The 13578-nt window shown below is 33.5% G+C and overlaps 1 protein-coding gene across 1 annotated transcript; it reads left to right on the top strand.

Annotated features, from left to right (window-relative positions):
- The first annotated feature begins 733 nt into the window (after window positions 1-733).
- Window positions 734-12200, top strand: LOC149800573 (uncharacterized). Its single transcript, XM_089954519.1, has 4 exons — window positions 734-878; window positions 1496-1580; window positions 2562-2644; window positions 7497-12200. Exon 4 carries the CDS (start codon window positions 8044-8046, stop codon window positions 9352-9354), a length of 1311 nt encoding a protein of 436 aa, XP_089810645.1. The 5' UTR covers window positions 734-878; window positions 1496-1580; window positions 2562-2644; window positions 7497-8043; the 3' UTR covers window positions 9355-12200.
- The last annotated feature ends 1378 nt before the right edge of the window (window positions 12201-13578 follow it).

Genomic DNA, 13578 nt, shown 5'->3' with positions numbered 1-13578 from the left:
TTGCTACTTTCTTATTCGTTTTTCTCTGGATATATACGATGGATTGAAATTTATCTTCCATCACTTTTAAATGATGTTATAAATATACGAAGTATGTGTGAGCATTAATTTTAAAAAAAATATCACCTAAGTAGTCATGACTAACTTTTATATGTATAATCTAATACACGTGTGTGTGTGTGAGAGAGCGAGAACGTCAACTTTTAGAAAGATAATTTTTTTAATTTTTTGTAGGTTCATGGGAATGTACATAGCAAGTAAATTAATTTTATTTAATGATTGATTCATTTCTTTATCGATTAAATCATGATAATTGATATAGTTTTAATGACAAGAACAACCGTACCAAAATCGCTTTAAAAATAATATTGAAGTTCTGTAATACTTCATCAGTTCAAATTTCGAACCTAAATACATCTTATATCCCAATACCATTTTCAGAGTTTAAAAAGCGTACGTAGAACCGCTATGCCATCTGTAAATTATAACAGATAGCTGCTGCACCATTTGCAAATAGTTGAAAATTGCATTTTCTTGTACCTTCCTTTTAATGTGGATACAGCGGCAAGTTTGTATGGTATACGTTTTCTTTACAGTATTGTGAATCAGGTATCTTATTTTCTTATACAAAAATGTATTTTTATTTTAATAATTATCATCATTGTTTAATTTGACAACATGAAAACAAATGTCATCCACCCATTCCTAACTCGGTCCTATGAATTACGGAGAACTCGCCCCATGGAGAACTCGCCCTGGGAGAACTCATTCAGGTGTCAGAGGAGAAGTCGCCCCACGGTGGTTGGAGAAGTCGCCCCACTTCGCCTGAAGAAGTCGCCCAATGATCATGTATAGTAATTCTGAGATGTCGCAAAATGGTTAATGCTTTATTTATTGTTTTTCTTCAACTTAATTACTTATTAAATCTATAAAATTTGCAATTTTTCAACTTTTCCATTTTGTCAACTCCGCTTCTGTACTTAACGAAAAATAAGTGTTATCTGTCACTTTTGCTCTGCTCTTCAAATCATTAGATGCATTTTATTTGGAAAAATAGAGAGGGTGTAAACATGATGTGATGCCAGCAGTTTTATATATGAAAGGGTTCCAACCTAATAACCTAAGTCATCCTGAGATGACTTTATTTTATGAGTTTTGGGTAAGATGTAGAACTGAGGTGTACGTATGTTAAGGGGGAAAGTATAAATTCCTCATACACGGAATTATTATTTTTAGCAATCTCATTAATGCATGTTGAAACTTCTTTAACAGAATCATCTTGATTCATAATAATAATAATGTTTGACTTATCATCCTTTTTAATCACTATACTGTTGTCATTCTTTCGATTATATTAAGACTTAATTTCATCCTTAGAAATATTACTATGATATTGCTTTTTATGATTACCAGTTAATATCTCTTTTGTGATTGCATGTATATAAAAATCTAAATATGAATCACGTAATAGATGATTTAATTCTGTTATAAAAAGGTTGTCTGGTTGACAAGTTTTGGGGTGACTTCTCCAACCACTCTGGGGTGAGTTCTCCAGATACGATGGAGCGAGTTCTCCAAGGGTGAGTTCTCCATGGGGTGAGTTCTCCGCATACCGGTCCTATTACTGACATTACCTTTACACCATCTATCACTCACACACGCACACACACACACACACACACACACACACACACATTTTAGATTATGTACAATAATATAGTGGGAAAGTGATTATCATTTTCCTTGTGATATTAACACAATATCAGATCTTCATTTAAAAATTAAAAATAGAAAAGCTTAAGTTTTAAAATTGCGTTCTAGCAAGATGCTACTACAGCTAAGTTTGATTTGACATGTTGCTTACACCACAGGGGCTCATATCGTTGTTTACAGTTTACAGTTGACCTTTCTTACATGTACTATATAATAACTATTATATAGTACATGTATGACAGATCAATTGTAAATAACTATTATATGGTGCATGTATGACAGGTCAATTGTAAACAACGATACGAGCCCCTGTGCAGATGGTAAGTAAAATCACTCTTCTTTGCACTTGTACCATTAAATCCTTCAGAACACTCACATTTTCTATATTAATTCCTGTTCAAACAGAACACCTATATATCCATTGACAGTTTACCCTTTTTTCAAACTGTTGACACATGTGTAGAAGGCAGCATCAACCCATGGCAAGAGTTACACTTTTACTGTGTCTAGCGAGAACTATATCAGTAGGAATATATCAGTATTCATGTACAATAAAGCTATTAAGTTTTGACTCTAGACTCTAGACTTTTGTCAATGCAGTCGTCTTAATTGTCAGACCACATATAAGCAGTGACTCCCCCCCAATTTGCATGTGCTTTAAAATTGCTATAGCCTATATACAAAAATTAATAAACCCGTCAAGTCCCCCCCCTCAAAAAATTGAAATGACATCCCTGCATATAAGCTGTGTATCTTAGATGACCCAATAGCATATGCAATGATGTGCATATTTCTTTTTAAATATCTGCTTTGAGAAATACATATACATGTATTGCCATTCCTTCCAGACATTATGGACGAAGAACTAAGACAGTTTCTTTGCAACAGGGGCATCAGTGAAGAAACTGTGAAGAAAATGGGAGAGGATAAGGTTTGTCATTTTATTTATCCTATCGTACATGATGGAGAAGAAAAATAATATGAAGAATTCATAGCAGCAACACATTTGATGCAGAGATTCTACAAATGTACCATATTCTCAGGCACACAATTTTGCAGATTGTGTATATGTTTGTAGATGTCACAATATACACAGTTGTATTCGTAAGGTGCTATGTGTTCACATAGATTTTCACCAGGGTATGCAAATTTAGTGAGGTTGGTACAAATCATTTTCTGTATTTTCTTTATGCCCCACTGATGACAGCAAGAGCATGTTAATTTTGTCATGACCATTTGAATATCCGACTGTGCATCTGAATATCTGTCTACAGTTCTGTCTGTCCATCCTGAGGTGTTTGTCAGTAAGATTGTCCAAAAACCAAAACATAGTTTGATAATTTGTATCCATATGTAGATGAGCTCTTTAGATTTTCAGGCTGTCACTCTTTGTTTTGTTCTGTCATCACTACTTGCAATGGTGGCATCTTCGTTTGTCCAGTCTGTTCGTGCTTTCATTTGTCTTCCGAAGAAGCTAAACTTTTAGCAAGGCTGTGTGAAAATCTTAGGCTATATCAAATTAAATCCAGCTAGCATATTTAATGATGTGATAAGATGATGGGACTGTTACCAGTATGTGAATTATTTTCTCTTCTTTTTTGCAAAACTTTCAACTTTTAAGGAATTACAATTTTTTGCATTGTCAAAAACTTCATGAGGAAGATTAAGCAAAGGTCAAGCAAAGCCATTTGCGATCGGCAAACTAATTTTTGTTGGGTTATTTGTCATTGACTTATATGTAGATGATCGGATTATTTTGTCAGCTATTACTGGATTTTGCAGTGTATGTCCCAGTGTTTTTCAGAATATGTCATTAAATTAGACCTGTCTGTCCTTTCATCTTTGCATTGACCCATATTTTCATCTGTTCATCAGTCCTAGTTTCTAATTTAAATGCACTACTGGAAAAAATATGTATATATGTATTTAACAAAGATCACAGTGGTAACATTCAGCAACCTCAGGGTTTGCCCACAGGGATAAATGTTGGATTAGCATTCAGTTTAATACAGTATATTTAATATTTCATGGAGCTAAACTGAAGGAGACAGTAATATCAGAGACACATTTTTGGGCTAAAGATGAAAGTTTTATCAAGTGTCAGTGATTTTAAGTACTTAGAAAAAGAAAGTATTAAACTTGCAGTTGATGGTGGTAGGTGTCTTTTTCACCTTTATTGTAATTTGATTATACTTCAAAATGTGTCCTTTCTGTTTTTAATTGCTTGAGACAATTGACTTTCTTTCAAAAATCTTTTACAATGAAGAGTAAACGCTCTCTTATGTGCAGCAACATCTTTTGTTTTTATGGATTGTCTTGGAACAATCCAAACATGCAGCACACTGAGAACATTTTCAGCTAATAAAGAGGTTAGATGTTAAGGTAACAGGTATGAAATGTTTACACATAAATATGCTGTTGTTGTCAACACAAAGTTGTCTGACTTGAAGCAAAAGTTTGCATGGAAGACAGAACAAGCACAAATAGGCTGTAGGTAAATACTATGGAAAGGGCCTATATATACAAGATGGTACAAGTGAGGTTATTTTCTGTTTCCACACATTGGTTATACTAACTTATGAGTTTCTGGAAGTGAAGCTAACTTGCATTTCCTCAAATTATATTTGTGTTATAATTGTATTTATGAGTTTTGAGAAGTTATGCTGTCTTGCATTTCCATACATTTGTAGACTTGTGATAAGTTATGTTATCTTGCATTTCCATTCATTGGCTACATTTATGAGGTTTGAGGAGTGAGGTTGTATTATGTTTGCATACCTAAGTTATATTTTGGGTTTTGAGAAGCTAGGTTAGTGTTAAGCTTTACACTCCAAAGTATATATACAATGTACCAATATATTACAGAACAAAACCAATATAGAACAGTTTTAATGATTTTGGATTTTTTAAATTTATTTTCTTTATTGTGCATTCTTTTCAAAGGTTTGTAGTTGGCTGTATCTTCTGTTTCTGTTCAGCATTTATCATGTTTTGGGGCATAAATTTACCATGGGGATTAGGGATGAATGGGAATATGGACCTTACTGAGGTTCAGAGTCAAAATATCAAATTCAGATGGTTGATAAGTTTGGTCCCATATTATCAAAGCCAAACAGATCTATATGAAAATCAGAACAATATATTAAACAATTTAAGAAACCCATATTCATCGAAAATGGTATTTATCTTCTACACACTTGCTACTTATTTTAAAAACATAGTTTGCAAACTCAGTTTTATTATGTCTTCCTCTTTCAATGCTTAAGTTGTGCTTAGAACATTGAAAATAATGCAAGTATATCTTCTGAAAATGAAAGGAACTTTTGATTTGAAACAGTTTTGAATTTCCAGTAATGACTTGTCCTGTTTATAATATCTATCCATGCAGAGCCATGCCATGAGAAAATACGAGATTTTTGACCCTATTGACTCCTGTGATTTTGCTGACATCATTCAAATTCTTTAACATAATGTAACTTTGGAAAGGATATCAACTTGTATACATATTTATAATTTTGGTCCAGTACTTTACGTATTTGAACATATAAAGTGTACTCAGTGGGTGTCGACTACATTCACCAACACTGACATTATTCACAGAGATATCTTTTACAACATCTTTCAAACTCATATATACTGTTCATTTTCTTATACTACTTTAAGCTGGAAATATCTTAATGAAATGTGTTAGATGAATCCTTCAGTTGATAAATGTACAAATCTAATGTCTAGTCAGAAGATAAGTCCTTATTACAAGTGTTTCAAAGTTTTTGTGTTTTGGTTCTAAATTGAGAAATCAGCTCTTGTAAAGTATTGATATCAACATATAGACAATTATATTTTACACTACTGTTATGATGCACCCTGTGTTTATTAAAATTGATTTATTTTGTATTATGGGATGGAGGACTTCTTTCTTTTATTGTTGAAGTAAGTACGATATTTAAAGCACCATTTTACAAGTAATTTATAGATGTGTAGTTATTGTAAAAATAGTCTGTTAGTAAATGTTCCATTTTCTGATGTGAATAAAATGATAACTTGGGTTCTTGGACTGGAACTTGTACACTTAAATTTGATTATGTCACATTATTTTAAATTCATAAATTTTAAAATATATTAAGGAATTATAGGGACTAACTTGCAGTGTAATTTTAATCAGAAGTAATTATCACCCTTGTGAAATGTTCTTTAATGTAATCATGTTTAATTTCTTATCTTTGCTATATGTCACTATGATGTATATTTAGTTTAAATTGTGTACTTGACCTTTGTCCTTGATTGAGGGTAGAGTAGGTTTTGCTTACCTGATTATTGTCATATTTGTTTAAACGATTTTTACTTAAAATTGAATTTAAGGCCTAATCTTTTTTTACAAACTTTGAATACAATACTTTACAAACTTTCTGGAAGAGAACTTGTGAGCTTCATCCACGTCATTTTATTGTGTCTTAGGTCAAATGAAATGATTAAAATTTGTGGTAAACTAAATTATTCATTCTTGTTTTAAGTTCCCATTCTGGAATCATTACATTTTGTGTTCAGTATAATTTGGAAGAATCATTTATTAAAATTATTCATTGGAATTACAATGTGTTCGATGACTTTGGGCTAAAACACTATATTGTGATTATTGTAAATTCTGGTACGACTCTGGTCTTAATTTAAGGAACAGAAAAGAGTGAGGAAAAAAAAAAAACATTTTTTGTGAAATCAAACAAATAGTTTATTTTCATTAAATACAAAGTAAAAATTTAAAAAGAACTTAGTTTTGTGAATTAATTCCCAAATAGTCGTGAAATTGTTTAACATAAGTCCAAAAGTATTGAGTATTCCAAACAAATTCCAGTGGTGTTCTGATTGAATTCATTTTTAAAGTGCTGATATGCCAGTATCAAATGTTCTAATGTGCCAACAGTTCTGATGTATCATAACAATATAATCAGAATTGTCCTTGAATGAATTGACAGTAATTCCAAAACAGTGATTTAGTCCAAAAGTCAAAGAGCACGTTGTAATTTCAGTGAATAATTTAAATGATAAATCCTCTCAAATTAAAAACTGAACACAACAATAAGACTGATTCCATTTTGGATGTTACAGTATGAATAAGTAATTTTGAAGAAAACAACATCATTAGCAAAAGCTATGACATGATAAACTTCACAACAAATTCATAAATGACTTTCTTCTAGAACATTCTTCATTTCTATTTAAACTATTTAAAAAATAGACCTTAAACTCAATGTATGCAACAATGTTTACCTCCAATCAATAACGATCTTAATGTATAATCTAAAATTATAGATAAATATTAGCTGTGTATTATGTGGTATCCAGAATATCAAGACACCAAAACTCAATCCCTGACCAAGGTCAATCACACAAATGATATACATAGCATGTAATCATGGAGAAATGTTAGCACACAATACAAATTAAATATACATAACAATTCATTGAAATCCGTTCTGGATTATATCATTAAGACTTAGTTCATAAACCTATTCAGCACTTTTGGTACATCAGCATATTCAGTATTGGATTTCATTCAGAACACTATATACTTTTGGACTTGTGTTAGAACTTTTAGAATTATTTGATATTTAATTCACAATACTATCAGTTCCTCTTGAATTTACACTTAGTAACTTATTGAAATAGATTTATCTGTTGGTAAACTTAAAAAAATAAATTTATTTCTTTATTTTTATTTGTTGCTTCTTTCCGTAAGTTTAAAACCATAGAGTTATATCTTCACTTACAGAGCTTTTGTTTTTCAGCTTGACAGGTATGTTATTGAGGTTGCAGATGACACGACACTGACCAAATATCTGCCCCATTATAGGTGACAGGGTTGCTGTTAAAGAATTTTGCAAATCTATGACAGCATCCAAAGGAGACTTGTTTGCTAAAGAAACAAGAAAAAACCAAATACTCAACTCCTTGAGGAAAAAACTACTATTCAGGAGAGCAATCCGTACTTCAGAAGGGTCAGATTCAGATGGGGAAAGTTCATTAATCACTAAAGTAAGGACAGGTATTTTAACTGGTAATAAAAATGCACAAAAAGGAAGCAGGAAGATAGAAATAGGATGGTTGCATTTTGATACCAGTACCCAGATGTACCGACAGGTATGAAAGAAACGTGGGGGAAGCACCCGTAGAGTAGATATATGTAAAGAGTCCACTATTAAAGAAGTTGAAGAGGTGGCAAAGTCCTTATTTTTCCCTAACGGAACTTCCCCAAATGGATCGATAGAGGACTTTGATTTTGAAATCAGAGATTTTTCTGAGGTAAAGACAGAATGCAAAGAAACTGTTGGCGAGATGTATGACAGGACAGGGATGAATATACTTAGGTTTTATCTTGCATCAAAGCAAAAGAATCCTCCACCACAATATAAAAGCATCAAAGAGATGAAGCAAATACCTACTCTGGCTGAACCTGTAGATAAACCACACACAGAGTTTGACAAAACACAAGGACTCAGAATGCAAGAAAAGAATGAGACTGAACCCTTGACAAATATTCAAGATGATCATTTTGGCCATTCTATATCTTCTTTTCTAGATGATTCAGAAACTGAGATTTTCTTTAAGAATACCAGTTCACCAAATATTGCTCATGATATTGATGATACTCTGCCATATATTCCTCCACTCATTCCTGCTGAACCCTTACAAATAGACATTCACAGAGGTGCCTTTGCATTTCAAGAACTGTTTAATTACTTTAAAGATCCCAGTATTTTAAATAGACATCTTATCATCACCTGCATTTTGGCAAATGGAGAGAAAGAAAGAGCAGAAGATACAGGGGGTGTTTTGAGGGATTTGTTTACTGAATTTTGGACAGAGTTTTATTGTAAGTGCACCGATGGCAGAGATGTGAAGGTTCCAAGTCTGCGGCATGATTTTGGAATGGAAGAATGGAAGGCAATTGGGCGTTCGCTTGCATATGGATGGCAAAATGTTGGATACTGGCCAATAAAACTTGCAAAGACATTTATGAAGCACTGTCTCTTTCCGGATACTGATGTTACCAATAATGAGCTTTTAGAGGATTTTTATCAGTTTATCTCACTGCCAGATAGAGATGTTTTCGAGAAGGGATTTGCTGACTTCTCTTCAGTTGGTCTTGAAGACTTGTTGGATGCTCTGGATGCCCATGAATGCCGGACTAAAGTCAGTGGGGAAAATTTTGAGGCTGTCCTTTTGGAAATAGCACATAAGGAGATGATTCAAATGCCTATGTATGTATGTGACTGCTGGCGAGACATCCTGAGGGGACTCTGCATCAGCACTGATAATCTCAATGATGTATACTTGACCCTGATTCCGAGTAACAGAAAAGTTGTACAGATGCTTCAGATTCCAGAATCTCTGAATGCCCAAACTAATGAAGTTTCAAAATATCTGAAGAGATATGTCAGAGAACTTGATTTGAAGGCTTTGTGTCTTTTCCTTCGCTTCTGCACAGGGTCTGACCTCATTACAGTGCCCAGAATAGCTGTAGAATTTGTCAATATGACTGGCTTATCAAGAAGGCCAGTAGGGCATACTTGCGGTTGTGTCCTTCAAATTGGTGATTATTATGATACTTTTATGGAGAAAGCAACATCTGGATCATGGACATAATTTAAGTTTTGTCACAATCAATGATCAGAATATTCCGTTTGTCATTCTGACTAGTCTTATCGCACTAGGAGTGGGTTTCATTTGTCATTCTGACAAGTCTTATCACACTAGGAGTGGGTTTCATTTGTCATTCTCACTAGTCTTATCACACTAGGAGTGGGTTTCATTTGTCATTCTGACCAGTCTTATCACACTAGAAGTGGGTTTCATTTGTCATTCTGACCAGTCTTATAACACTAGAAGTGGGTTTCATTTGTCATTCTGACCAGTCTTATCACACTAGGAGTGGGTTTCATAGCCTTTGCCCCCATCGGGTGGTGTTATGGAAGCTACTTTGTACACACATGTATAATAATAGATGGACATTGTTTGTAAAGATTTTGCATTCAATTCTGACAACATTTTTCAATATTGTTTATGGATTCATGTAACTTGAAGAGTGTAAGAGTGGATCCATCTTGACAAGTACTACACACACCTTTCAAAATTAGAACACTGTGTGTCACACATAACATTTCACAGATTTTGGTCAAAGGTATTGTTGGAAGTTTATTTCTAAAGTTCAGCTAATGTTAGAATCATGCGACAATATGATAGTATGCATTTCTGATAGTACCAAACCCAAACTACTAAAGAAGGCTAATGTGACCTTTATTTCATATGTTACTTGCATAGTTTAAGAATTTTGCATTTAAAGTCAACTCGTGACCACATAGCTTTTTACCTTCTATATTCATACTGTCACACATTTAAAAATGAAACATTTTGAGATGATGCATCTTGATGAGTATTACACCCTTATAACATAAGGTAGGTCAGTGCAATCCATATTGAATGCTTCACAGACTTTGGTTCAGTTTTCCCATTTAACTGGTTTAAATTGAAGTTTTTATGTTGAGCTCATTATCATATTGGGTTTTTCTGTTTTTTCATGCTACATGCATAGTGTTCTATCCAAATTCAATACAATTGTTGACTGGATGCATCTTGTTAAATAAATGATACATACTTGTTGCAAACAGGTCTTCTGTAACAAATATTTCATGCTTTAGTGATTGTTTTGAAATTTTGTGTTTCAAGTTCATTTTGTGATTCTAGTTCATTTTGTGTTTCTAGTTCATTTTGTCAAATTTGGTGCTTCAAGTTCATTTATTGGATGCTGTTTATGATAAGATCATGAAACATGATAATTGCATGCTTCTCTGTTAGAAGTTCACCTTTATCATCAAAGATCACTGTGACCTTCATTTTATGTTTTAATGATGTGTTAAATATTTATATCTTGGTTATGAATACACTAGCTTTATCTATGCTATGTACATCTTAGCCTGCACAGAGGGCCTGTTCTGATCATGCTCTTTAAATTAGTGATAAATATGTTTATTCATTGGTAAACTATCCACCTGCCTGATTAAAATTCATGTATTATGAAGGAATAGGCCTAACAGGTTAACTGTGTATTGCTTATGAATATAACAGTTAGATTATTAGACTGCATGCAGATAGCATGATGTCTGTGTAAGGTCTCAACAGTAGTGGGTTTTTCAAGGTAATTCCAGATGCATGAATAATGTTTGTACTTTTAGCAGTAACCCAGAGCACCTGACTTTCACCCAGTAAAGTCTGGACACTATGGGTGGGTAGTAAACAGTAATTGAAAAAACAGGCAAACAAAAGCACAGTGGCATTACTCTCAGGTTGTTATCTACTCATTATAGTACCTGTATTTTCATTTACACGATTTATTTTTTTTGGTTCTTGTATGCCCAGTAGTTATGTAGGTAGATCTATGGTTTATGGGCGTATCAGCACAATGCTAAAGAGAAAAACAATAGAAAAGTAATCAACATTTTATTATCATGATTACTGTAGTTTGAATTAATTTTCCACCAGATAATTAATGTTCATAGTGGAGATTATTAAACTTTGGTAGAGGCAATTGATGATCGAACTCAGGTTGATCCATTGCAATGATATCAGTACAGGTACTATTGAAAACTGGGTGATATCTTGTTGGTTCATGAGCAATGAAAATTCTCCTTCCTTTTGGATTGCTATCTGTGATTATTCATAGGGACTTCCAACTTCACATTTAGGATGTTGTCAGGAAAGGAAAAGAAAATACTTGACCAAAATTTGAAACATAAATTGGACTAAATATGGGACACCTGGAAGGACTCTAGTTTGCCTGGATACCAGAGATGATCATTCTTATAGTGTTTTAAATTGACCCATACTTCAATACTTTCATTACCATATCAGCATTGCATTAATGTTATTATTACCATTCAGCATGCACCAGACTCTTACAGTTTTCACTGCTAGAAATATCAAGACAGATATTATGTGTTTTAGTTGTTGGTATTGAATACTGTCAGTTGTTTAATTCAAGTGATTATTTTGCCAATTCTTTTATTAAATCATCAGTGTCAACAAAGTATTGGGGTGACAGTAAGCTCAAAAGAGAGCTAATTCTTCATTTTGTTTAATATTTATTTTCATCTCAGTTCTTTATATCCCTCAAGCCTCTTGTCTACACCAAACTTGTCATGGACATTATGACATTTATGTGCAAGAGCATGAAGAAATACATTGGCAGTGCATTTGTATCATTCACACATGTACTGTTGAGAACTAGTTTAAGAAATGGTTCTACAATAATCATGGATTCTGTCAGTGATCTAGAACATAAGAGTTTGGTTGAAAGTTTAAAAGTTTTGATAACATGTAGTTGTGATAGTTGTTGCAGTGATGATGCACTGAGAATATTTCTTTGAGAGGACGAATAAGGGAATAAAAGATATTTAAATCATATTGTCATTTTGTTTTAGTTCTTATCCATGTACATACATTGGGTACATATTTTTTTGTTCAAAGTGTGCTTAAATGGTGATTGTAACTGTAACGTCGCCTTCTTAGTAAGAGGGGTGGTTAATTGGATTTGGCTGGCGTTATCTAGAGAATGACGTCCCTGGATGTTATAGCCCGGTGGGAGTGAAAAAGAATAGAATTTCAACAGAGAACTGAGCAAGAGTACTGGGAGGAAATAAAAAAAGCGATACGAGGCCCCCTAGACAAGAAAAATAACACATAAAATCAAAACAAATTAAATGTGGCAATTCCAATTCAGTCTAAATTGTGTCAACATAATTTAATAGCAGTGTCCAGTTTGGATTTATTCCATCATAATCACGAGTGGTGAAAGCAGCTCAATGTCCACGACCGATTTTCATAACCTTCCTCCCTTGACCGTGCGTGTATCAACGTCTTCCTATTTCCTGGACTTCCTATTCTTTACGCTTCATCCCTTCCTGGACTTCCTAGTCCTTTATTCTGACCTAGTTCTTTTTTTTCTCTCGGACTTCAGACGTCGTACTGTCCTGTATCTCTCCCAGATAGCTGTTCCTTAAAGGAAAAAATTACCCGTAAAATTCCCTCACTTCGTTACCCAGAAACATATTAGCTATCTACACACTGCATAAATTCTGACTTAGTACGGTATAACATCACCCTCGCTTCACAGACACAGGAGAAAAGAAGAAAGGTCGAAGTGACTCTTCACAGATACTTCATTTTAATGCTCAATGCATTCAACTGTAAGGTTCAATACAATTCAAAATTCGACACTAAACAGTAACACAAGTGTAAATACCATGGTTTTAAACTACTGTTGACAAGTCTTGAGGCTTGAAGTGTTCCACTTTGTCAAGTTAACAGGAAAATGTGAATCAGAAATCATGGTTAGGCCACTTTTGAGCATTTACTTGTACCAACATGTCAAAATTCGGGACAAACTAATGCACAAAGTGATATTTTAAACACTTGATGCAAAAGAAAGATGAGAATACATGCACACAGATCTCTCGGTTATTCGTTAAAGACACAAAAATTCCACTTTTTCCAAAAAGTGTGAAGAGGACATACAGATTATCATGTCTGTCTGTCCATCCATAGACAGTGTGTATCCACAACAATACTTGAGTTTACTGTTGTTGTTTTTTTTTGTGTTTTGTTTAAACCTTAAACTTCCTTTACCCATGGATAGAGGCAAGAGCCCATTGATTTAATGGATGCTAGGTCGAAGGTCAAGGTTTGAATATAGGATATAAAGAGGCAGATCAAGTTTTATTCGCCCATCTTTGTCAACCTTTATATTTTATTTTTATTTATTTTTATGTCAAACAGAAAACTCGTTTAAAATTTCATTTGTTCAAAATAAGATTA

Source organism: Sinohyriopsis cumingii, chromosome 4 (assembly GCF_028554795.1).
Source record: "Sinohyriopsis cumingii isolate HCF-2022 chromosome 4, ASM2855479v2, whole genome shotgun sequence".
NCBI lineage: Eukaryota > Metazoa > Mollusca > Bivalvia > Unionida > Unionidae > Sinohyriopsis > Sinohyriopsis cumingii.
Note: the sequence above shows the minus strand (reverse complement) of the source record. Positions and strands in the feature narration are given on the sequence as shown.